The 25,710-nt window shown below is 39.9% G+C and overlaps 1 protein-coding gene across 11 annotated transcripts in view; it reads right to left on the reverse strand.

Annotated features, from left to right (window-relative positions):
- EMSY (EMSY transcriptional repressor, BRCA2 interacting) overlaps nt 1–25,124 on the reverse strand; it is a 40,643-nt gene extending 15,519 nt beyond the window's left edge. For 6 of the 11 annotated variants that reach the window (XM_075140344.1, XM_075140337.1, XM_075140341.1 and 3 more), the window contains exons 1-11: nt 24,979–25,124; nt 23,791–23,899; nt 20,164–20,263; nt 19,458–19,532; nt 17,029–17,204; nt 15,701–15,853; nt 12,063–12,322; nt 7,280–7,553; nt 4,960–5,268; nt 2,674–2,823; nt 957–1,130 (exon numbers count right to left, since the gene is read on the reverse strand). In XM_075140344.1, coding sequence (XP_074996445.1) covers nt 957–1,130; nt 2,674–2,823; nt 4,960–5,268; nt 7,280–7,553; nt 12,063–12,322; nt 15,701–15,853; nt 17,029–17,204; nt 19,458–19,532; nt 20,164–20,263; nt 23,791–23,860 — 1,741 coding nt within the window. In that variant the 5' untranslated portion in view covers nt 23,861–23,899; nt 24,979–25,124. Of the gene's footprint in view, nt 1–956; nt 1,131–2,673; nt 2,824–4,959; nt 5,269–7,279; nt 7,554–12,062; nt 12,323–15,700; nt 15,854–17,028; nt 17,205–19,457; nt 19,533–20,163; nt 20,264–23,785; nt 23,900–24,978 lie in introns of all 11 variants that reach the window. The other 5 variants (XM_075140346.1, XM_075140343.1, XM_075140345.1 and 2 more) reach the window with 3 other exon arrangements.
- Between the last annotated feature and the right edge of the window lie 586 nt (nt 25,125–25,710).

Consider the following 25,710-nt stretch of genomic DNA (forward strand, 5'->3'; position numbering starts at 1 on the left):
ATATCAGCCCTCAATAACATTTTGTAGAAATCAGGATCTGAAAAACTGAGGTACCTCTACCAGACTACACCCCAGCCTGGGTTTACTGGATGGCTTGTGCAGCACCTTCCAGTGACAGGAGCTGGCTGGTGCCACGTCAGGTCTTTGCTAAACACCAACAACGGGACCTCTGAGTAATTTAAAGATATTACTAGACAGAATGAACAGACCCGGCAGATCTTGCTGTACAGGTGCACCTAGCTAGGAAATGCAGCAGACCTCTGCATTAGCACTGTTAAAGTCCAAAACAGACACTAAGAAATTGTGACTGGTGTGAGTGTGCTTGGTCCTGGTCCTAAAAAGACTCTATGTTTAGAGGGTATACTGGCAGAGAGCATCGAGGCTGGTCAGCAGACTGACAAAGATAAGCAGCAGGGTTTGCATGAGGCTGGGAGGAAAAACTTAAGTTAGAACATGGGGTAAGGGAAAGACAGGCTGACACTGGTAAAAGAAGAACAAGATAAGGTGGAGACTGCACAGCTGAATTTAACACACGCAGTTCATTTTTATTCTGGTCCTTTGGACGTGCAGTGGGATAGAAAAGGGCAGCATCCGGAAAATAAAATGCTTTAAACTGGGGCTAATACAGTTTTCTGATCTTTCTGCCCTCTAACAGAGGACAATATAGTAGTTCTCCTTCCCCACATTTCTCTTTTCCTCCCAGGCTTCCCTACATTAGATGTTCCCTTCTTAAACACAAGAACTACTGCAATCCTTAAGAACACTTTACCTCCATAACTTCTACCCATTATTTTCTTCTTCATCCTCAGCTATTTTTCTTCTGAATTAACTTCTTCTCCAATAAAGGTCCTAACAATTATTTGAGCATGTAACCCACAGAAAAGCCCTGAGCAATTACAGCAACTCTAAAGTTACTTTTGAAATAAGTCTTAATATCAAAGTACTCATATGCCTACCAGAAACAATATTACTGCTGATAATCTTCCCTCCGAGCGTAGCCAGTGATTTTGGAACTACGGTAATGATACTACCACTTGTAGTTTTCACGTAAGTAGCAGCCCCTGGAGTTCCAGCCATCCGAGCCCCTATAGAGGGGCTAACCGTCGGTCGCGTATATGTTGCTTGAGTTCCTGTTTTAAAGAGAGAACGAGAAAGTTCACTGTTAGAACATGATCCTCTACTAGCGTTTGTGGAAAAATAGGTTAGTTTAGAAAAAAAGCATTAGATTTTATTCAAAGAGACCCCACACTGCAGTTTATTACCACCCTTTACAACTCTCCTAGTACTTTTTAAATCCACAGAGAAAGAAATATTCAATTATATACCAACTTTAAATTAATGTAGGAGTCTTCTGAAGTATTCTACCAAGTGTTCCATGACTGCCGTATTTTAATTCACGTCCTTGTGCCTAAGATTTTAATTTTCAATAGGTGTTTAGATTCTGCCTGTATGGTTGCCATTTGTTCCTTTATATGCCCAAGAGTTAGGCATCTGATGACACTACCAGAATTGATCCCTTCCTCTCTTCAAAGACACCTATACTCTCACTTCTCCTATACGACAAATTGTTTATAAAGAACACCACTAATGACTAAATATCACTCTAAGAGAAAAATAAAATTTACAATGATAATGCAATTTTATGGATTTAGCATTTAGCAGTACAAAAGAAACCTCCTGAAACATGGTATAAGTGCTGTTTTTTCAGACCTACTCCTTCTCAGAATAGAAACAGAACTGAGCCCACAAAAGAAACTTGCTCAAAATAATAATACGAGTCAACAGTTACACGAACACTGTAATTCCATTCTGCTTGTGCTGCTGCAGATTGTGCACTATAGACCTTAATTGCTAAAGATCACAGAGCAAAACAGCTTGTTATAACAAGAAAGCCATGTGTTCAAATCCAAGAGAGCACAATACCAGTTTTACCAATTAAATGAACTGCAAAACTGCTAAAATTTTTTTATGTACTTAAGAATGTTTTTGTGAAGTACTTCAAAGGTTAGAAAAAGAATATTAACCATTAGTTTATGCTAATATTCCCAACCCATGCTAAAAATTCAGGAAGTAAGTTAATTAGAGTTTTCTGAAAACTAGGATAAAGCTGCCTTTCAAGTTTTCCTCATACAAGTTTACAATCTGAAGAGTCTGCATTATTTCTGATCTTTAACCAATAGGTTAACAAATACAATTAGATCCCCAGAAAAACACTGGGAGTTTAAAATTCAGTTTAGTGGCCTTTTTATAAATTCACTGCAGGACTATGAGCAAGTCACCTGTCTTTTAAAGTCCATGTATGTAAAATAGGAATGATGCTGACCTATCTGCTCGAGGTACCTAACAAATTAAATTAACATAAGTCGTTTAATATAAGGTGCTACAGAAGTGCAAAGTATCAGTGTAAGTTACAAGAAAACTTCCTTTAAAATAAACCCATCGGGGAAGGAACGATCATATTTTTGTGTACCAATTCAAAAAGATTGCAAGAGGAATAAAAGAGCACTCAGTGCAAAAATCCTAATCTGGAATAAATATTAACAGGATGGTGAATGTGCTGTTGTGCTCACTGTTCACATGAGAGAAACGGGTTTTTTTACCCTAATAAACCATGTTTCGATCACCTATATGTCTGGGTTTACCCTCCCTTCCCTTCTCAGAGCCATAACTTACCAGTGGGAGTAGTGACCAGTTTAGTTGTCATGATAGTCCCATTACTGCTAACCACCATAATAGGTGAATTGCTACTGCTGGGCAAGGTCGCTGTAACTGGTTTGGGAAGGATTTTACTGGGCTGCACCTGTTGAGTGATTATTTTAACACCTAGGAAAGGAGAAAGGTCACTGTTAAAATACAGGCACGAAAAGTTACTTTCTGAAATGCTTTCTCAGACCAAGCCCTAGTGGGCAAGTAGCCTCAAAGGGCTTCTATTCTGAGCCCATGTATTCTTGATCCTGAAAAGAATTTTTTTTTTGTTTGGGTTGGTTTTTTTGCTTGGGTTTTTTGTTTGTTTGTTTTGCAAATAACAAGACAGTCATCATCTTTGCCTTTCATGTGCCTGTTTCAATTTCTAGCCACTCCCACTGAGGCATGGGATTCCATTCCATCATTGATTTGTTGTAGTGATTTTTAACCTTTTCTGGTCCATGATTCAAAAAATAGAACGTTTCCCAGGAACCAACAGGTTACAACCAACACTGAATTGGTTCATATACAATGAACCATCTAAAAGTGAAATAGTTCTTTGTCAATTTAGTCTGTAAATTCTACTATGTCTTAATTAGCCTAGTTGAATTTCATCCCTCTGAATAAATTTTAAAGTTTCTGCACAAAGAGTATTAGTGGGTGTAAGGAAACAACTGTGACACTGGCTAGGGAAGGTTGCTTTAAGTAAACTGCTCTCTCTCCTCTTGATTTATTGGTTGTCTTGAAGCCACAAAGGAATTGGGCTGAAACAAGCTCTGAGTAGAATCAGCAAGAACAAAGGATGAGGACACCTTAGTACAGCAAGGATTTTGCTCCCTCTCTCTCGATTTGTGTAGTGGAATGGCACCTCTGCGGGATTCACTTCTCAGCTGCAAATCAGGAGATACACGTCATCTGTTCAAAAGTACATCCAGGACACTTGCATCTTACGTTCTGTTCCATGACGAGGTAAATGCATTGCATTGTGTTGGTCAAATGCCATGAAACACCCAGCCTGAATTAATCCCATCTAAACGTAGGCACTTACATTTGTACAGAAATATTTCTAGGTGAACAATTTTGTCCACTTGGGACATGAAACATCCTCCGGAGATGTTTTCTTCTTTCTACGTTGACTATAAAAGCAGTACGGAGCAAGTAAGCTCCAAAATTACATAATGAAGTTAGGAAAGAGAAATTGAAGCCTTTGCATCATCCAGACACAAAACTGGATAAAAAGCAAAGTCTCTGGGAAAATTGATTCACATCTTCCAGAAAGAATAGGTATCAGATGGTATTTCCAAAGAAACTTTAACATGGTAGAAGGCAAGGAGTGAAGCTCTTATTGATCAAATATTGTTCAGTGACTGGAGGATGGATGCCTCTTATCTGTCTTCATTAGTGGGTATTTTTTCTTAGGCAATGGTCCTATAACCCAAAAGGAAGTTTATAAAAGGACAGGAGTAGGGCTGTTTTCGTTTTTCATTCTACGGTCTATTTTAATTCTTTGATCTAAATAGTATGAATATAAAATAGTAATTTTGCTGACATGATTAATATAAAATAAGGACATAAAAATACTTTGCACTTTTATAGCACTTCTTCCTTTAGAATTAGATAACTTTGCAAGCATTACTTCTCACTACATCTTATGGAGATAAGAACTGTATTCTACAGCAGAGTAAAGTCAACATAGAAAGATGACACGACTTGCCCAAAGTCAACTGAATGAATCAACGTTACAAAAAGAATCCAGTCCAACTTCCAGTCTCAGATCTAATTGTATTTGTTTTGACAAGTACCTCAAAAGTAATTTTTGATTTCTGGACCCAAGAAAAAAATTAGAACATGGGTTAACTTCTTCTTCCAGTTGATACAGTTGAACAGCTCTTGGATCTTCAGAAAACTGGTGTCTTCCAGGTTGCCAGTCACGTTACTTTTGAAGTGATTTACATACCTTTCAATCTCTAAAGATCATAGAAATCATAGAATCATATGATAAAACATTTATTCCTAAAGCATGGTCTGTATACCTGAACCAAACAAGAAGAGTGACAGAACCAAATTCTTCAATTATTGTTAGCTGAAAAAAAACATTAAGACATCCTTCACTATCTACTTTTATCCAGGTTTAATGCCAAATCCCATACTTAAGTAATTATGCCTTAATGATAGCTCCCCATGCACATTTTGGGACAGAATTCTGTCCTACTTTCTTGAGTTGTGGTAAGACCTCACCGATCAGCAATACGACCCAAGATTAACTCCAACTACCTGATTCCTGTTTGATCTGAATGGTGGGCTTGATGCCAGGTGGCAACTGAGATTGCTGCGGCTGCTGTTGAGCTACAGAAGACTGCACCAGCTGCTGCTGCTGTTGCTGCTGCTGCTGCTGCTGTTGTTGTTGCTGCTGCTGCTGTTGTTGCTGCTGCTGCTGGGCCTGTTGTATTTGGTGCAGCTGCTGTTTGGGGGACTGCTGATGCTGTTTGGGAAACTGTGCTAAGATCTGAGTTGGATTCCCAACCAAACCTTTTGGGGAAGGTAGTCTGGTAGAGGCAACTTTAATTGCCGATGTAGACACACCTGTGAAAGAGTAAATGGTTTAAGACTGAACAGTGCAACACGAAGAAAAGATATTACAATTTCTTAAATACTTCTGCATTTAAACTGTCTTTACCACTGAAAGATGCACAGATACACATGAGCAGAAAAAGCTCCCACACAGCAGAAGCACTTTGTTCAGAGGCAAGGGAGCTTTATCGGATTTTCAATGTGGCAGCAGAACAGCAGCTAATGGAAAGACCACAATCCTGGTCTACTTCCTGCACCTTTTCTAGTACAAATAATTCACAAATATTTTCAAAGCCTGATCTTTACACTTCAAGAAAGCAAAATATTTATAGTGAAAATCATGACTACAAAAAGTTAGGATATGAGGATGACAAATATCAAACCCATCAACATTAGAAGGGAGTATCTGTTAGTGAGCGCAATGTTATTTTAAAAGAATGAATCAAGTAACAGTCTGTAATTTAGAAAACTGTGGAACATACATTTTTTGTGCTGATAGGTTAGGCAATCTCACAAGTAATAAAGTGATTAAAACAAGTGTGCAATAAAATGGAAAGAAAAGGTTCCCAAGTAAATCTTAATACTTATTTCTGTCATTCCCTTACATAGTTGTCACAACATGTCCAGCAAAATTTGGCTTCATCTACAATTCTAAACTGCACATCGATAAGCACCAAAAAAGGCAAAAAAAGTCCATGTCTTATGAAGGCAGTTTTTAACCAAGTCCCAGCTGTAGTGGAAAATCAAAAGAAAATCTCCTCTCTTATTTTTCTACATTTACAGATGGCAGTGATAATGATAGAAATCGTAATAAACTACAATTCTGGCAACCTAAATATGCAACCCTTTCCTCACTGCATCATCTAAGATGGTTTCTCCGTTTCCTTGGTCAGCTGTTTTCATTCATGAATTTAACTGTCTTCACATTTGGAGTGATTATCAGTTTATGTCACAGAACATTTCACCAGCATCTTCTGCAATGACACCAATAGTCTTGAAAAAAAAAACTGTTAAAGAGATATTCCATCTAATATATTTTAGAATTATTAGAATTCCATGATCAAACCCAACTAAAAATCCACAGGTCAAACAATATGAAATTCTGCTGTAAGCCGTTATGCTCCATAGATTAGTATCTGCAGGACCTGATTAATAGAAGCAACATGGAAGGCAAAATACCTTCAGCCTTGATTTGGTTTGCCCAACTTTTTGTGGAACGGAACAGGAATGGAAAATATGGACCAGGAAAAATTGCCATGCGACACTTGTTATTGTCAGGCACAGTATTTTTCAAGTGCTGCTTCACTGAGGCCCTCTCATTCATCCGCAGCTTCCCTTCCAAATGTTAGCTAGTGGCTGCAGAGCTGAATCAGTCAAGCTAGCATACGTAGTTGGAATTAGAAATCAGAAACCTAGGAATTTTAATCCAGAGCCACTCAGATCTTAATTTTTAAGGACCTGAAAACTGACACGCCGATAAAATACACAGATAAAATGGTGTAAACACTTCTCTACTTTTCAGAATTGTCGTCGAGATTAGTTACCACAAGAAATATTCTAAAGACTAGGCATGTCAAGCATAAGTTGTATTTATTCAATGTTAACTTTGCATGTTTTTGTAAATCACGCTTTAAGAGAAGCGATCATCTTCAAATATTGGAAACATCCATCTTCCATGCATCAGACAGAGTTCTTAAAGCCAGTTCTTAAATCATTTTGAGGATAGAGTGTTTTAATGCTGCAGGTAAAATCTTTTCATAATAAAAAAGCTATGCCACATTGTCACACTACATTCTCTTTAACAAGAGGATCTGCACATTAATTATTGAAGCAAAGAGGGAAAGAGTTCAACAGGAATTTTTGTGGAGTATCTTGGATTAGTTTCACCAGTAGACTTCTTTCACATCTCCTGTGCTTTACTCATCATATGTAAACATAAAGCGCATCTCCCCTCTGCTATTCTCAAAACAAAGTCCTATTCATCAGTGAAAGACCTTTTATAAATATAATGTTATCGCCATACCTTGTGCTACTGTTGACATAACCACTGACGGTGTTGATGATACTACAGCAGTCACAGCAATAGTATTTGCAGTACAGGAGGGAGTGGAACAGCTACTGCTGCTGCTGCTACTGACCAAAGAGGACTGAGAAGCAGTTATAACCACGGGTTGCTTTTGAGTAGTTGAGGCAATGACTGATGTTGGGACAAGTTTCGTAACTGCTGCATAGTTGTGGGACTTTGAAAGGATGTTGGGTACAAAAGTTGAGCTTGGAGAGGTGGTTACTATTATCACCTGAAAGAAGAAAAAGAACAACAAGAAATTCATTTGTTCTTTGCATTTATTTAAAAGCATAAAATTTCAGTAATATATCTGTCTATGTGTATTTAGTTTTAGGGATATATGTTTATAAGAGTGTCATACACACATTTACTGGCAACAAAAAATTTCAATTACTTTGAAGAAGTGGTGATAAACATTTCCTTAAAATCAGAACGGGTTGGGTTTTTTTGTTGTTGTTGTTGGTTTGTTTTGTTTTGGTTTTTTGAGGAAAACAATTACTATCTAATGAAAGTAGAATTATCTCATGAGGCAAACAGACAGAAATGAACTGCTTGGCTTCATTAAACTGGGCCAGGAAGCCTGAAGACCATTTTAAACGGAACTGAAGGGATTTCAAGCACGTTTTAAACACCATTCTCCCAAAACTTGCACATACATCAAGAAATGGCAATGAGATGGTTTTTTTTTTTCTCTTTAACAATTAACAAGCAGTTGCTGAGTCAGTAATGGGAAATATTTTTGATCCACAAGGCTGTAAACAATCAATATTTCATCAGTGAAAAACTTGGTTTAAAACCAATTTCTGCTTTAATTAGTGCTCTCATTAGCAAGAAATTCTTTCTTATCTGTCTGAAAACTATTTGTCTGAAGACAATAAACATTACCCCTAGCGCAAGTTAAAATTGCAATGAATCGGTTTTGACATAGAAAAGCATAGAATTCATTATAACGTTGGAAGAGGTCTGTTCTTATGCAACTGACCTAGAAAACTAAGCATTTCTTAAGTATTGAATATGGGGACTGTTCATGTAAAGAGATTTCTTCTATTCTGCTTATATGTACCTCCTTGTAGTTAGAAACACACAGTTAAAATAGAAACCCTCAGCACAGAAATACAACATATTTTCAGTTTACCATGCAAGAATATTGAGAAATTGTTTTAATAATGCAATTGTCCCAACAAAAATTTCATTTATTAAAACTTTGAAAATTAAAACTTATTAATGATTTGATGTAACAAAAGCACATAGGAAAAAAGGTACAGAAGGAATAAAGAAAACCTGGGTCAGCTCAAACCAAGTCTTAACACTACTACCCAAAGACTACCGAAACCTTGCCCGATACAGAAAAGAAATAATATGATAATGGCACCAGAAATAGACTTAAACGACAGATCAAGCAGTAAGAGATTAAGAGTTTATAATTTGGTTAAAAAAAAAAAAAGAGATCGATAACCACATGGATGGAATAAAAGCAGCAAATTTCACCACCATGGCTGCCTCTGCCTCTCTTTTCCCTCCAGTGCTTAGTTTTATGGTCCCCGCTACTTAGCTAAGCCTTTAATATCTCGATCTGAGGAAAACCAAAACCTTACTACCTCCATGAGCTACAGCAGGTTGACCACAACTGACCAATGTCTGAAGGACAAGGTTTCCACACCTGCTGCTCCACCACTTTATTGCATTCTCCAGAGAGAATGCTTTCTCTGCGCCACTCTTATTTTTGCCTTCTGCCTAACCTTGACCTGATCAATTCTGAAATTGCTCGTAGGCTATGACCACACAGATGAGCTGAACACGACACAGCTTGATTCTGGTACAAGGCTCACAGGTGGAAAGATCCTACGATAAGCCTTTAGAGTTTTATCCTGTTTCTTAAACAGTCAGTTAACACCAGAAATACTTCCAAAGTGTTTGAATTTTAGGGCCAGCTCCATTCCACCTAGGATAACTAATTTAGGAATACAGTCAAAGGACAATTTGCAGTTAAAAAAGGCAGGTTATTCACCTTAAACTTCCTATATAATCCATAGTGCAACAGGGCAAGTTCAGCATCTCAACTAAGTACAGATATGTAGGATGAATCTGGGCGTAATCACAACTCCTGAACGCTGCTGTTGTTCATTCAAAGACAGAGATAAAACCATCAGTCCAAGATTATCACTTAAATAACACGTTATTTAATCATGCAAGGAAAAAATCTTGTAAAGCATTTTCAACAATGATTGCTGTTCTGTGACTAAGCAGGTTTGGGTCTCTTTATTCTTTTTCTTCTTTCAAAATTAACACAGCAGAACAAAGTTTAGTGATCTTCACGTATGAAGTGTACCCAGAAAAGAGAATTTTTGGGTAAAAACTTAGAAGTCTTAAAGCTCAAATCACACCAATTATATTTTTGAGATACTATTTTCTCACATAGGTTGAAATGATCCAAGTAACCTCATCATGGGTACCAAAACTATATCACATCTTTTACAGCAGAAAGACTGCCTGATTAAAAAAAAAAAAAAGCAAGTTGCTTTTTTGTTGTTGTTGATTTTGATTGTTAAGGTAAAAACTAATTCCTAACATACACTGAAATTAGTCCTGTCAGCTCTATTTTGAGAGACATCAAAACCTAGTCCCTGAAGAAATAAAGGCATTAAATGCCAGAAGCTTCACTAGCTAGACTCCTTCTGTGTCCTAGACAGAGGACGTTACAAGAGAATCCAGAAATTGGAGCTGTGACATTATTAGCTGTTACAACAAATCTTCCTCCAACCTAGTAAAATGCCAAAACAATTCAGAAAGCTGGCATGCAGAAACGAAGAATTTCATTCATATCCAACAACTTCACTCATATCCGACAGCACTTGTTTAAAATAGTACATTTCCAGTTTGACTCTTAACAAGTCTGACATTTAATTTAAAACTACTAAAAGGGATTTCTCCCACCAAAATCATCCAGTTACGTATTTTGGCATTTCTAAATCCAACAAAAGAGGGCAGTGTGACAAGCTCAGATACAAACGCTACTATGGCTCCCGAATGAAACAAGTGACAATTTTCCTATCACTGCAGATTAGTAAGAGAATCAAATAAAACTATGCAAAGCAAACTCTAAAATCTCCATGTCAGAACAAGCAGGGGCACAACTGCAGAAAAGAGCCTATCAACAGTCCATTCTCTTCCTTTTGGAGATTTAATACACTCCATCTTTAACTACCACGATATATAACACTCATACTTAATACAACACTACAGTCGTTTAAGGCAAAAAAATTCTTCCTGCACAAAAGATGAGCCTAACAAGAGCAACAGGATGGGTAGGTTAAGCCCTATCCCAGCTGTGGATTTGCTGCATTGAATGCAGGACATTTTATTTGATGGTTTATGCTCACTCACAAATTTCTATACATGTATTCAGAGATGAAATTTGATTAAGGACACTGTTAAAGAACAGTGAATCAAATGAAAGCATCAAAGAGCTCTGAAGTCGGAAAAGGCCAGAAAGCAAGTTCTTTATTGCACATTACTTCAGTTAATCTTCCTTGGTTTTAAAGTTTCCAAAAAATCGGGACATGGGAACTCTGCTAATCCAAATAGAGTCATAAAACAATTAAGAAGACTAATAGAACAAATACCGTGTGAAGGTTTGAGCTCAATAGTCAAACTCTCACAGTTAGAAAAAAAAGCTTGTTAGTGGCCAGCCAACCATCAGTCTGTCAGTATCAAGGCCAAATTAATTCCACAGACCACCCCCCCGCCAAGTCTGCCTTAATTAATAACCGTACCAAGAATGAACTTGGTCTGAGCCATTAATCTTTTTTTAAATCTTAAGAACAAAAAAGTAGACACATCTGAAATGCTTCCTAAATCATGGGAAAATAGTCATGCCATAGATTAGTCACGTAAAAATCTAAGTCCAATACAAAATTTCAACACGGAAAACCTTTTCCACACATTGCATTCTGGTGAAAGCTGGGCATGCTCAGCTGAAATAATGCAACTGATTTTGATCACTGTAACACTGTTAATGTAGAATGAGAAATGGCACACTAGTACTGAAAGGAAAATAAAGCCCCCCGGTCTTTGATCAGCTCCAAGAATAAGCTTCATAGACCCCAAAAAACTAGCCTCTAGACAAAAAGGCTTGGCAAGGGGAAGCCCCCGCCACCTCTCCTGGAATTCTACTACTGCAAAGAATAATTATAAATAAGGAAAATAGAAATAAGAAAGATTACCTTTGACCAACAGTTGTTACCATCTGAAGGCTGTTCAGTGGCCTATGTGATCCAGTTCTCAGTGGACTAGTGTCCATATCACAAAACCCAACACCACAAATGGTACTAACTGGCAACCTTGTTGGCAGTCTCACCAGAGAGGCCAAGAATTGAATGAGCATGGAGACTGAATCCCCTCTCATCCCTAGAAGTGGTCCCTTCAGGTCAGGGTTGAGGCACATTGGTGGGGCAGTCTGGGGGAAGCTTGCACTCCCGCTGCCTGTGCTGTACCTGTTCTGTGGATAAAAAGAGGGCTTCAGTCTCCACGGCTGTCAATCCAGGTCCTTTCACACACAGGTGAACTAAATTCATACAAGAGTCTGGTTTTCTCTTTGTTCGTTTTAAAGAGGGATTACCTTATCCCAAGTGCAATCCTTAAAAAACAGCTAGACAGTTCATAGAGAGGAAGAGTCAAACATCACATCTTATTCATTGATAAAACCAGAATAAAGTAACATTTGGCAGCTTCCCCCACATACCTTCTGTGTTGTCGTGTTTGTTGTCTGTGTTGAGGGCTTAGTGAAGGTTATTTTCACAGGCGACATGTGTGGTGGTAAGGAGTTGGCAATGCTCTGCATTATATTACTCATCTTGGGGCTGCCACTTACAGGCACTGTGATAGTTTTAGTGACAGGAGTCACTGCCTTCGGGACTTCTTTCAGGAGAACAGGGGAAGAACTAGAAGAATTCGTTCGCCGTCTTTTGCGGGGCTTTTCATCATCATCTGAGCAGCTGACACCTGGAAAAGAAGTACTTTTTCTAAATTATATTTTCCCCATCTGCAGCTCTCAGTGCTTTCTAAAACATTACAACTTGCCAAGTCTTATACCCACTTTCAAATAAGAAAAATAGAGGATAAATTATTTCTTATGGTCACAACCAACCTGTATCACACCACAGATGGTCTTAGTCCTTAATACAGACCAAACTTAAAGTGCCATAAAGCAAAGAAACAAACCCTAAAAGACCCAAGCTGCTCAGTTACTGGGTCACTTCATTCAGTTTAAGAGATTACAAGAACATAAGAGCCAGCACGGGGATTTCATTCTGTCTCCAGAAGTTTGACTAACAGACTACGCACACAAGATGTTTGGGATAACATCGTGCACATTTCAGTTTAAAACTCTACACTACGCTACTGTTGTTGTTGCTGGTTTTGTTTACAGCAACGGGACTACTGAAGTTTGTCCTCCTGCAGTCTTCTCCGATTTCAACCTTTGTACCTACTTCCATGCCATCCTTATCATTACCTCACCCTTCTCCCTTTCACCTCAACACAGCATCTTGAGATCCTTTTTTTTTTTTGTGACATGCTTTTTAACTATGAAGGTGAAACCTCACTTTATCAGCTTCTGCCTTGTTTGGTGCATTTTGTGCAACAGATATAAAACGGCACCTAACACACAATCATGAAAAACAACAGAAATCCGGCCTCAAAAGTGTTCATTCTTCCTGACAATCATCTACTACACATGTAGAAAAAAAAGTATGCTGCAATATTCAGCTGAGCAATGGATAACCCTTTCTGCAATGTGATCAACGAACTTTAAATCCATGTGAAACTCTCTTAAGCAGGCAAAACGTTCATAAATTGATATACATTACAGAAAGACATAGTTTAATTACCTTGAAAATCTCTTACAGGTATTGGGTAGCATTTACATTTTCCAAATTAGCCAGTGTTAAACAAGTTTAAAAAACAGCGATAAGCCGAAAAGACGCAATCCCCTCTATGCAGAACAAGATTGTTCCGTATGCCTAGGGCTTAAAGACAAAAAATGCTGTCACGGCAAAAAGCAGTCTTGCTGGCAACCCAAGCAAACTTGGTTGGCAGTCAATCTCTAATTAGGGTCAAGACCTAATTACGGTCAATCTCTAATTAAAATAACTAAATATTCTGGCATTCGAGAAGTGAAGATGCAGGAATTAACATGGACAAGAAAGTGCCCAGTAGCACAGCAAGTGATTTCTGAAAAATGGAAAAATGGGATTCTCTCCTAGTATGAGTACCAGCTCATTTGCAGGTCACTTCAGAAGGCTGGCAGTTCTATCCACACAAAGATAGGAAACTGAACTAGAGAAGAGAAGCAAGGACTCTATTTTAAGTTTGCTCTGAACTCCAAAAAATAGTTTTAGCTGGCTGTAGCAGTACAGATGAAGTGTGGATCTACGAGTCTGGATTTCAAAGCTCTAATCACCAATTTACTTTATGGCCCTGAACAAGCCTAGCAGTGATCTCCATCTATAAAGCAGAGATTTGGTTACATGACTTTAAGGTCTATTATGAACAGGATTTTGAGTATTACTGTGAGCGCACTATGCAAACTTCTAACTGTGAGGTCACTAATCACGTTGCAAATGTGCAGGAGTTTCAGAATCTCAGAATCCATCTGAATCAAAAATCCACATGCAGCTAGGATGTTAGGACACAGCTGTTATTTTGGTGGATCACCAAGAAATACTGAAGAGAAAGCTGTTTGTTAGTGATCCTCATCCACAAAAAAAAAAGAAACTCAACACAGAAATAAGAAAGTAAGATTAAACTAGCAGAACATTATTTTATGTTAAGTACAGCTCATTTAATCTCCTGTTTTCACTGCTGGGGTTCTGCAAGAACATTATTCCTATAATTTCATGTTAGAAACTGCATTTGCACAAAGTTTTCCTTAGCTGAAAGGTAATACAGCTCGACTATAACTCACTCTTGACAAGCAAGGAAGCAGAGGCACGGAGAGGTTAATGGCTCAATCAGACTGTGACTTGGATGAGGGTACGCAACAGATCAGTGGCGAAGTCACGACTATAACTCAGGCCTCCTGAGTTTGTTCTTAAGCAGGTTTGTTAAAACTAACGTGACTGATAAAACTTATTCTGAAAGACACACAATTCCGTTAAGAAAAAAAGAAAGAACAAAATGAAGCACGCGAAGTGGGGAAAAAATGAAATCTAGGGATGGACGGAATGAAAATGAGAACCTTTCATCCCTCTATCATGCATCTAGACTTGTTTTATACTCATTACCGTGTAATAATACAACAGAGTTCTTTAAACTAAAGCTGAGTGATTAATGCATTAAATCAGAAAAATGAAAAATCTTAATGTAATGGGTTCTGTGGGTTGATACAGCCATTAAAGATGGCTGGTGGTTTGCAGGTAACATTTATGTACAATGTGACATTTCTGACTAGCTAGAAGTTTATACAAACATGCACATATAGCATAAAGGTTAAAATAATTCTTAAAATATTAAAGGTATCCACAGAAAGCATAAAAATAGCCCTTATCAACGTCACTGTTAATCTTTATTTGTCACCTGCATTTTCATAGACACCAAATAAGGACAGAAGGAAACATTTTTAATTATTAGTGAAATAAAACTACCTTTGATGAGCTGGGCATAGGTATGAGGACGTATTCTGCTTTTACAAGTAGCTGATTTATTAGCCAAAGAAAGAAGGTGGGGGGGACACAAGAAAAAAGACTGTTTCTAGACGTTATGCCCTGGATTTCCAAATTTAAATGCATGAATATGGGTATCTGGTGGGATTTCATATAGAGTTTTCACAGTTGCCCAGGAATGCAAGCTTTCACTAAGATTCACTTCCAAATAAATCACAAAATGGCCAGACATAGTTAATGTAAGCATATAAATGCTCGCCAAACTACAGTATTCTAAAAAAGTCTAGGTCAACTGTGAAAGTGGAAAGGAGGGACCTCTTCTAACTCGAGTAAGTGACTACTGCGTATTATTTAAGCAGAATGAAGAGGGAAGTCCTCTGCAGAAGCAACCAGCAGAGCCACCTTAAAGACATGTTCTGAACAAGCTGGATTAGAAATCTACTGATATACAGCGATCCCTATCTTGTATTTTCAAAATACTCTTCACTCTTGTTGTCCTTGCCATTACTGCTCCCTGCAGCATTTTACAGTGAGCGGATTTATCCTGAACACAATTTCTCTGAAAAAGGGAAGCCACAAATTCAGTTTTTAGACTAAACGAAGGCATAAAGGCCTTAAATGACTTGCCCAAGGTCAGAGTGCTTAACTCAGTCCATGCTTCAGCCACAAGACTGTCCCTTACTTTCCCTTTTGTTAATCAGTTGCTAGTATCACTTACTTTTGACGTAAACAGTACTTCCACTTGGCAAGACGACTACATTGGAGGCTGGACTGGCGGGTCTGGGGGACTTCACTGTTGCTACACTGCCACTTGGAACAGGGGTAGATGTTGGGGTTGAAGTGGTACTTGTGTAGGAATAGCAAACCACCACTGAAGAGGAGAAAAGACACCTTCCATATAACTGAAGTGCAGAATCCCATTATTCTATCACTATTTTAACAATTGAAATGGAAGCCGAAGACTTATTGGGTCATTATCCACATCTTTGCCTCTGCAATCCTGTTACTGTTGAATACTCCCCAGTTTGACCTAAGCATGGCCACGGAATTAACGGCCGTCAAAGACAACACAGAAAGCTAACCTCCCCTCCTCCCGTCCCCAGAGATCTGTGCTGCCGACTCTAGATTTTTTTATTTGTATTAATCTGATGTTTTACTTTACAATTTGTAATTTTTCATTTTAGCATTAATTCAATATTTTGATCTTTTTGCTTTTCTGCAAATGACCATATCTAGACCGGTAACTGATGGAAAATAGCTAGTGCCTCTCCTCAATGGTACATCAGTTGAAGAAACCAAAATATTTCTTCAGTAATGAACAACTGATTTTGCTAATCAGCTTTTTAAAACTGTTGCTTATAAGTAATAGTACAATGATCCAGTACTTCTCACAAAACCACAATAAAACAGCCTATTTCAAGAAGTGTTACACATTCTTTAGTTGCATGAAGCATAATTTGAGCCTATTCAGCCAAGTTAGATGGAATGTGTACCAGCATTATTTAAAAGGCATAGGGAAAGCAGAAAGCAATCTTAACTTGTTAACTTGGTATGTCTAATCTGAAGTTAAAAAAAAAAAAAAAAAAAGAAAAGAAAAAAAGAAAAGAAAATCGACAAAATTTTCTTGACTTTCACCAAAATTTTTTTCCTACTTGCATTCTTAAAATAAACCGTTCTGAAACATCTTTCATCACTTACAGAACTTTACAAAATCTTAAGCCACCAGTCCAAGTTTTTATAGTTTACAGAGCTTAACAAGTTAACCAGTGAATTTCCCCCTCATTTCCTGGCAATTTGGTTTTTTAATTTCAGTTGCCTGTGTGCTCACTAACACAAAGCTGTCAGATTTATGCTGCAGATGCTGCAAAGGCATCTTTCAGGGAAAAAAAAAAAGATTTTTTTCATATTTCTATGAATACTGTGCAATAAGAATGATTCAGATTTTTTAAAAAAAAATCTAACACTTAAAATCTAAGATAACAATTTATACTGTGACATTATTTTTATATTCCCATAGATTGCAGTAGAATCCTGGCTTTCTCTCACCTTCTTTGTTTCCAGTTTCTGCAGGAACTGGAAGAGATGCGTTGTGCTGAACAGCTGCATTGGCAACAGCATTAGCGGTAACAGTAAAAGCTGTTTGTGGAACAAGCCGTGGCATCAGCGGCACCAGTCGACGACCTTCTATAGACCATTCGGAAGAGCTATTTGGTCCAGACATACTAAACAGAAATGCACATTCTGTGAGTATTCTGCTGAGTTTCCAAAATACTCAGTACTCTTATTTAAGAGCCATTTTTTCAACAGTGAAAGTCTAAAAGGCAGTTTCTAAAGACATACTAGAGCAATAATCTTCAACTTTCTTCATTTCATGAAAGCCCTTCCATTTTTCCCACCTGATGTAGAAATCCTCCCATAGAAAATTTAAAAGTTGCTGCTTCTTTTACTGTTTTGTTTCACAGAGCCCTTAAAGGGCCAGAGCTCTGTGGATGTCACGTTCAAAACCCCCATATTAGATTAGCTACTATTCAGGTCGAGTTGGTGCACCCTCTACTTCTGGATGACAAAAATACCTAGACATCCAATAGATTTCATAAGACTACTGACATTGATTATGTTACAGGGAAAAACCCTTGGCTTCTAAAGCAAATCTTGTTTTACCTGAACAGAAAAGTTTCTCAGACTTATTAAAGTGGTCCCAAAAAAGCTAACAGAACATTAAATGAATTAAAGACCCTCTGCACCTTCCTCAACGGCAACCAACCTGCTGCTCTCATTTTCTCTTAACCTTAGTACTTACACACAAACCAGAATGTTTCCAAAAAATGCTGTTCTTATCTAGACGGAGAAGTGTTTCTGTTTATGATTGTTTTACATGAGTCATTTGTCAAATCAGCAAAACCAAAATGGCAAATTATTTTTCAATGCTGTTATGTTCTTAAGCAAACCAACCCATTTAATGTATTAATATATTCTGAAAAACAACTTCTCACGTGAACTATTGCAAGCAAGTTGCAGCAAAAGCTACCACAAATTAGTTCGTAAAATGCAGAGGATCTGCTCTGTTGTTAAATCCTGATACGCTTCAGCGTTCTTCATACATATTCATATAGTATAAGCAGAACTACATCAGGTGAGGTAAAAATACTTTTTTAAAATCAAAAATAAGACTACAAATGTTGCAAAGCTAGCAAAGTTGGCTTTCCTAATGAGTTAGAGAATTATTTAAGTCAAATACTACATTACCAACCATCACTTACAAAGAATTACCACAGGAAAAATAAAGAGATGCAGCACTTCACAATTGCACCTTGTCTGGATTATAATACCTCATCCGTTTGAAGTTCAACACCTCAGGACAAACTTTATGCTTGTTCTGTAAAATGCTAAAAACAGAACTACTACTTAAAAAGGAAACTTGATTCAAGAAAAGAATCCTGACTTGACAATTAAATGCTTATTTTTGATTATTTTTTCCCCTTTCTTTAAAGAAGTGTAAGGAACTTGGTGGTTTTTGTTTGGTAAACAGCCTGTTTCTAACTCTTTAAACTTGAACATGAAAACACTAAAATGTTAAATGTCCCTCTGCAGCACTAAAACAGTATGCCGATTTTGGCGAGTCTCGGATCAGACAATTGCTAACTCCACGTGGCCTGCTATTTGTATGATTTCCTTTTTTTCCTCCCCATAACACCTAAGCTACAGAAGTCAAACTTAAAAATCAATGGTGGTAACACAGAAAAAGAAAGAAAAATACAGACACTTACAATCCAGCTCTTAACAGCTTGACTGTTAAGCCACTATGAAAGATACACAAGCACTTGCCCTCTTGCTCCTCTCCACCTCTCAAAATCATGTGGAGCTTGCAAAAGTAAAGGCAAGGAGGAACCAGCCCCGCTGATGCCAGCACAGCAGCTGCATCAAGCAGAGAACAGTGGACACTGATGTCATCAGTTAGCTTGCTGCAGTTTTTTCACTCTGACCATTTTTTTTCCCCCTCTGTGCTGATACACTGTTTTCCACTAATCTCTGCCACCTCTTTCCCTTCCTTTGTCTTTCTACGTAGTTAAGTCCCTCTTAATATCACCTTTCCAAATGGATTTAAATAAAATTAAAGGTAAAACAAAAATTAATAAGGCAAACACATTCATCCTGCTTATGGATTTCTCTATTTTCTCTACTCTCTGTTTCTTCTGGTCTCTCTTACAGAAAGCCCTTCATGACAAAAGACTGTTTCCTATATTGTACTTGTACAGTGAATGCGATGCTTTCAGATCCAAAATGCAACGGTACTAGATAACTGTTTCTAGTTCCCTGACGTAAATCTGATACAGTAATTCCTTCATCCATACACTGTTTTAACCACTGTTCTTTAAAACACCATCAATCTTCAAAGTTCTATCATTCAGTTAAGGCATAATGGATTTTCCAAAGGGTACCTTTGGAAATCACACAGAAAATGACCTGTAACTTACTTGTGTGCAATAGTCGTTAGTCGTTCATCATTTACTGCTCTCCGAACTTCAGCACGATGCCGCTCCGTTGAAATACTATTAAAAAAATAGCAATATATTTTAGTCAGATGGAGACATGAACATTTATCTAAAACTTCTAGCTAAAATGAAACTTATGAATAATCCACTCAGGAGATGAAAGGAAGGGAACAGGCATTTACATTTAAGAGATTGTCACTTAACTTTTTCTGTCACAGTGAGACAGAATGAATGTATTATTGCTCAAAAATATTACTGAAGAATAAAAAGAACATTACTGTTCATAGGGTACCCCTACAAAACAGCTAGAATCCAACCTCCTAATGAGAGCAATAAATTTAAAGCACACAGTAGAAAAGTTTGCACAGAACATGCAGCGTTCTTTCTTGATGTAATTCGGGCCCAAAGACCTCGAAGTCCTACCTTGACGAAACTCCAAGCTAGCATACACGTGATTCTAACACTCAGTATTTCCCAAAACAGCAACAAAACAATAAAGCTCCAACCACAGAAGCAGAGTTGTTTTCCTTACTAAAAACTCAAAGCAGAACAGGAATCAAACCTTCACAAGATGGAGAATTACTCCCCTGAATTAAGATTTGCTTTGTGATACTAGTGACAGAAAAAGCACGCAATACGTTAAAAGAAAACAGGTCATCGGTTCTTATTTTAAAAAGGTCAGGGTTACCTAAGCACTTTAGAGAGTTCTCCAAGAAGATCCTTCTTCTCTTTCGTAAGGTCTCCCTGTGCACGTAAGGCACTGATGACACCTGCATATGCCTCCAGTTCTGAAGAATTAGAGAAACAGTATTTCTATTTAATGCTCACAGCAAAGGAAAAAAAAGACCCACATTATTTTCAGTATTACTGACAGTATTCTATTAATTTTCAAAATCATTAAAAGGAACATGCCTTTCAATTATTTAGTGCTTTTCAAAAGAGATTGATGATTTAGAACTCTCTCAGTCAATTACTCTGCAGCATACAGCTTTTCTATGAAACAACTGTATCATCACAGAGGATTAACTAGTTTATAAACCCAACCGAGTATTTCAAGCTCTCTCCGAGTTGACAGTTCAGCCAGAAAGCTTGAAGAAACAGTCCCCAAATTTGGAGAGCAGCTCAGAATTCTCTAGAAACAGGAGAAGAAAATCTTTAAAACATATCATTATTAGAAGTTCCATGGAAAAGCTTGGCTTGAAAAAGAAATACACCACCAAAAGAGCAACTGATTTTTTCCTAACGCTTTTCCGTAATTACCACAGAGAACATCAGCTCTAGTGTGTTAAATACGATCATCATAATCTTTTATGTCCGTTCACTTGATATGTACAACTGCTTGAATCTGAAAAGAATGCAACAGACTGAATTAAACCTGCTCAACACAAAAGAAACAATCCAGCTAGTCTTAAATGTAGAGCCATCACAAAGATTAACTCACAAAAATACAACTCTGATTTAACGTAAATTTATAATTCCAGGTGACCTATGTAAACATCATGCCACCGGTGTTTTGAAAAATAGAATCATTAAAGGCTACTGAAACTTCTGAATTTTGTCCTACTAAGCAGGGTGAAAATACACCTGACACAAATAATGGAGTCTGCCAAAGAATGACTTGCTATTCTATGCTTAGCACAGTTTAAGGAAACGTTGCTGAAACTCCTGCTTTAAATCAGAAATACAGATTCTTTCGATATTTACATAGGTGCCTTTCAGCAGCCGACCAAACCAACCCCACAACAGATCCCAGTCAACCAAGAGCAAGAATAAAAGGGGCAGGCCAAAACCTAACACCTCTGAAGTTTGCTGCAAAAGAAAGACTGATGCTATTCTGAAAAGCTTTCAGATTAGGATTCCAAAGAGCTAATTTACAAATCAAATCAAGGAATTGTGCTGAAAAGAAATCCTGCTCTCCTGTCCCGATTAAGCAGACAAAACACAAAGCAGAGTCGCTTTGGTTAACTATGCAGCTTGCACAGGGAGGCTGAGTGACCTACAGAAGCATTTACAGCTTCAGTTATAAAACATTTGCTAATTAATGCAATAGTTATTACTAATATCAACATTTATTTAGACAACCATGTTACAATATTTAAGATACTAATTATTTTCCTCTGTTAACAACATAAAGTAATTCTCAGATACAACCATATAATTATTTAGCAAGGATGGATTTTTTTTTTTCCCCCCTTTCTGCATTTTTAATAGAGGTCCTCTACACTAGAGCTTTAAAAAATGCACATTCTGGCTCTTCAGAACCTAGTAAAATTACAGAACAGTTATAACTAGCTTCCTCACCCTTATGCCTACATAGCAATCGGTAACTGGTGCGCTCTCTTTCCAACACAAAACACATCAAACAGCCAAAACAGGTTTCACAAATAAGTATCATTATTTCAAGTGTTAGGTGCCACCATCATCCCCTTATTCAGTTATAAACCACGAACGCCGCAGAACAATGCTAGGTATTGCGCACCTCAGGATGCATTTCAGCCTCACCTACACCATTGCATTTCTCTCATTACGGATTACCCCGCTACTGCTGAACGGTCAACCAAATAAGATGTTGGGCTGAGAGCTGGAAAAGCGGGACTCTATAAAGCAGACCAATACTGCTGGATATGACTCTTAGACAGCTATTCGCTCCCACTGCCCGTGCTCCTTCTCCCTCCAGTCTCGTGGTGCGTCTATTTAATCTGAGAGCTTCTCTACCCTAGAAGAGACACGGCTGCTACAGGCTCTGATCCTCGGTTACGCTGGCAGGGCCCTCTTGTGGGGACACAGCTCATGCCAGCAGGAAAAAAAAAAAAAAAAAAAAAGATTTATTTTTTATTTTTTATTTTTTTTTTCCCTGTCAGCCTAGGTTATGTCATTGAAGGAGGTGTAGCTGCAGTTCTGTTTGGCTCAGCTGCACCAGCAGGGATCTGCCAGCACACCGCCGTCAGCTGGGCTGGAAGTTTGTTTTTTTTTTTTTTTTTTCCACATTCCTAGCCAGCAGAGCTACGTTAACAAAATTTAGTAGCACAGATCCGGTCCAAATCTTTCGGCATCCTGCACTTTCTCCTAGTTTTCGTACTTCTTGAGCTTCACTTAAGACCTAGGGCTGTCACCTTAATGGATGTACAGCTTAGTTGCAATGCCTGCGCGACAGCTGCGTCAAGGTCTGTTTCTACAGAACACAAATCCCGGATTCGCAAGAAATGAAATAAAAAGGGCAAAGCGAGAGAAAATAAATTCTCAACTCTCAGAAAATAAAGTGGATGGCTTCATAACGTACAAGAACCTTGGCACAGTTAAGAAGTACAGCACATCATCTTGTAACATTCAAGTAAAATGAGAACAAGAAAAGCTGTGACTTGACCGTCACAGGAAGTTAGAGGCAGCCTCAACTTTCTTCCTGACGTCATCTCCTAGATTATGCTCCTCAGAAGAAAGCCTGAAAAGAAATCTAAGGGGTTTTTCCCTTCTAATACTACACATCATCTAACTGGCAAAAAATCCTTAACTAAATAAAAAGAAATTCAACTCCAAGAACTCAAAAACGACGGCACAAAATCAGATCAACGGTCTAACAAAGGATTCTCTCTCCTGTGGTAGCCAAAAGTGGATGCGAGGAAAGAGCAAATATTTTTATTACCTTCCAAAACACAAAAGCACGTCTCCTTATACGTATTTACAAGGACAGAGCACAAAAAATCTCCCAATATGTATCTATTGGGCAGGGGTCTCAGATATTGAAATACATTTGAAACAATGCAAACAGCTCCTGTTGTTATCACAGTTAAAAGAGAACATTGTTTCCACACTTCCCTGATAATTTGTGTAACTGCAAATCACAAACCATCACAATTTTTTTTCCTCCTGTTTCAAGTCTTTACGATAGTACCTTCACTACTCGAACTCAGTCCCACCGTGTCAATTAAACCAGGGTTCCATGATTTTTTTGGTACAGAAAGGTGTCTACTACAGAATAGAAAGACAAAAACCCTCCTCTCACGGAGTATCACATTGCACGTTAACAGTCGTAAAAAGAACAGCAATGCAACACTGCAACATCGAGGCAGAGATGGACCAGGACATCCATGAGAGATTCTACCAAACCAAAACAATTCCGCTCTACTCATTTTGCTCAGGCAGAGAGCATCTGCCAAACATCATTTTAAGCCAGGGCTGTCAAACCAATGACACGTGCAAAATGCAGGAAATGACTTGTAAGTTGCCTGTAGACATATTAAAGTATTTCGTGGAAGCAGCAGGCAGGCAAATCTTAAAAGGGCAAACATACAGACCCACAAATTGTATCTTACTGTACCCAGTTTGCGAAGGATCCTCTTGCATTCATCTCTGCTGAGATCCAGAAGAGTTGGCCACACCACAGGCATCTTTCCCTTGTGTTTGTGCTCCCACAGAGCTCAGCCTCGCTGAAAAAGGAATATAAATGCAGTAAGTGCAAGTCCATCATTTATTGATTTCCCAAGCCGATTAACGTAAACTCTCCTCAGCCTGCTCACAACTCCACCGACACAGTCGCTCCCATCCCCGCTCCAATCTTTGTAATGGCATGCTCTGCCATGCAGGAATTCAGCAGTTTCACAAGGGCACGGACTTCCTATGCGCTCTTGCTCAGATCCATCACCCAAGCCCTTTTACCGAGTTTCCTATCTCCTTCTCAAGCCTTTTTTCATGCTGAAACGCTCTCCGAATTGATGTTCGAGTCTCCTCCCTCTCTTTATGCACAGAGCACCTATTATAAGAACTCTTCCAGCTAACCGCACGCCCCCCTTCCCCCCGGGGAATGCATTTAGCACTAGCCTATTATATGACAGAACGGCAAAAACACCGTGAAAATTTGCTTTCCGCGTACCAACACCAGCCCCCAAAAAAACCCAAACACGGGAACACCCCCTCGCCCGATCGCATCTCGGCGAGATTCCGGGGGTGGCGGGGAAGGAGGGCGCATCTCCCCGTTGCAACGAGGATAATAAAGGAAAAAGAGGAGCCTGAGGCGAGCGGGACGAGCCGGATTGTGCCAGCCCGCGGCCGCGCCGCGTTCCCCGGGCAGGGAACGGCACAGCAGGGGGGGGTGGTCGGGGGGTGGGCACGGGGAACAAAAGCCCCGGCGCCGTCGCACCTTCCAAAGCGGGGCTGGAAGGAGGGAGGATCTCCCACAAGGGCGCCCGGAGGCAGCCGCCACCCGGGCTCTCGGCGGGGGGGGACCGGCGGCAGCCAGCGGCGCTGGGTCCCCGCCGAGCTCGGGGGCGGCCGCCCCCGGGGCCCCCGCCGGCAGGAGGGAGGGAGGGAGGGAGCGGGCGGCGGCCGCTTCCCCGCGCCGGGCAGAGGGGCAGCGCCGGCGGCCTGCAGGCGGGGGACGGGGCGCTGCCCGCGGGCCCGTGAGGGGGCTGCCCGCCGTCCAGGGAAGGGGAGCTGCCCCTCTCCCCGAGGGGGAGCGCCCCAGGCAAGGCGGGGAGGCGCGGCGGCGCTGCCGGGGAGCGGGACCCACCTGCCCGGCCGTGCCTGGCACATCGAGAGGCTCCTCGGCGGCAGGGCCCCTCCTCCCCCCCGGTGCCGCTCTCGGGTTTGTTTAGTGGCGGCGGCGGCGGCGGCGCTTCCCCGGGCCAAGATGGCGGCGGCACACACTGCCCATGCGCGGCCGCCGCGGTGTACGCCGGGAGTTGTAGTCCTGCTTCCCCCAGCCACCACCCTCCGCGAGTGAGGAGATGGAAGAAACGGGTGCCAAGATGGCGCGGGAGGAGCGCGCCGCGCATGCGCGGCGGCGCCCGGCACACCTGGGAGCTGTAGTCCTTTCCGCGTTCGTCGACGCGGTGGGAAGCGGCGCCGGCCGTCCCGCCATGGCCCGGCGGCCGGGTACGGGCAGCGAGAGGGGACAAAAACCCGCGCGCGTTGTCCGCCTGGGCTGGGGCGCGCTGCACCGCCGCTGCGTGAAACCGCTGCGAGCGCGGCGTTGTTTAAGCGCATCCCACATACCCCTAAACTTTAGGCATTAACGGCCGATCGCTCCTTCTGCAAAGAAATCTGGCAGGGTTGACATCAGCCCTGACGTCATTTGGCCGTTTTCAGCTTTCTGACTTAAAACTGGCGGCGGTTACGCGCGGTGCTGCGTGGGGCTGTAGTCTCCGCGCTTCTGTGCAAACAATAAAGTCATAAAATCCACGCCCTAAAGCCACACTCACAATTGCTTCGGGTTTTTTTTGCTCCCTGCGGTAATTAATCA

The sequence above is a fragment of the Calonectris borealis genome, chromosome 1 (genome assembly GCF_964195595.1).
Source record: "Calonectris borealis chromosome 1, bCalBor7.hap1.2, whole genome shotgun sequence".
Taxonomy (NCBI): Eukaryota; Metazoa; Chordata; class Aves; order Procellariiformes; family Procellariidae; genus Calonectris; species Calonectris borealis.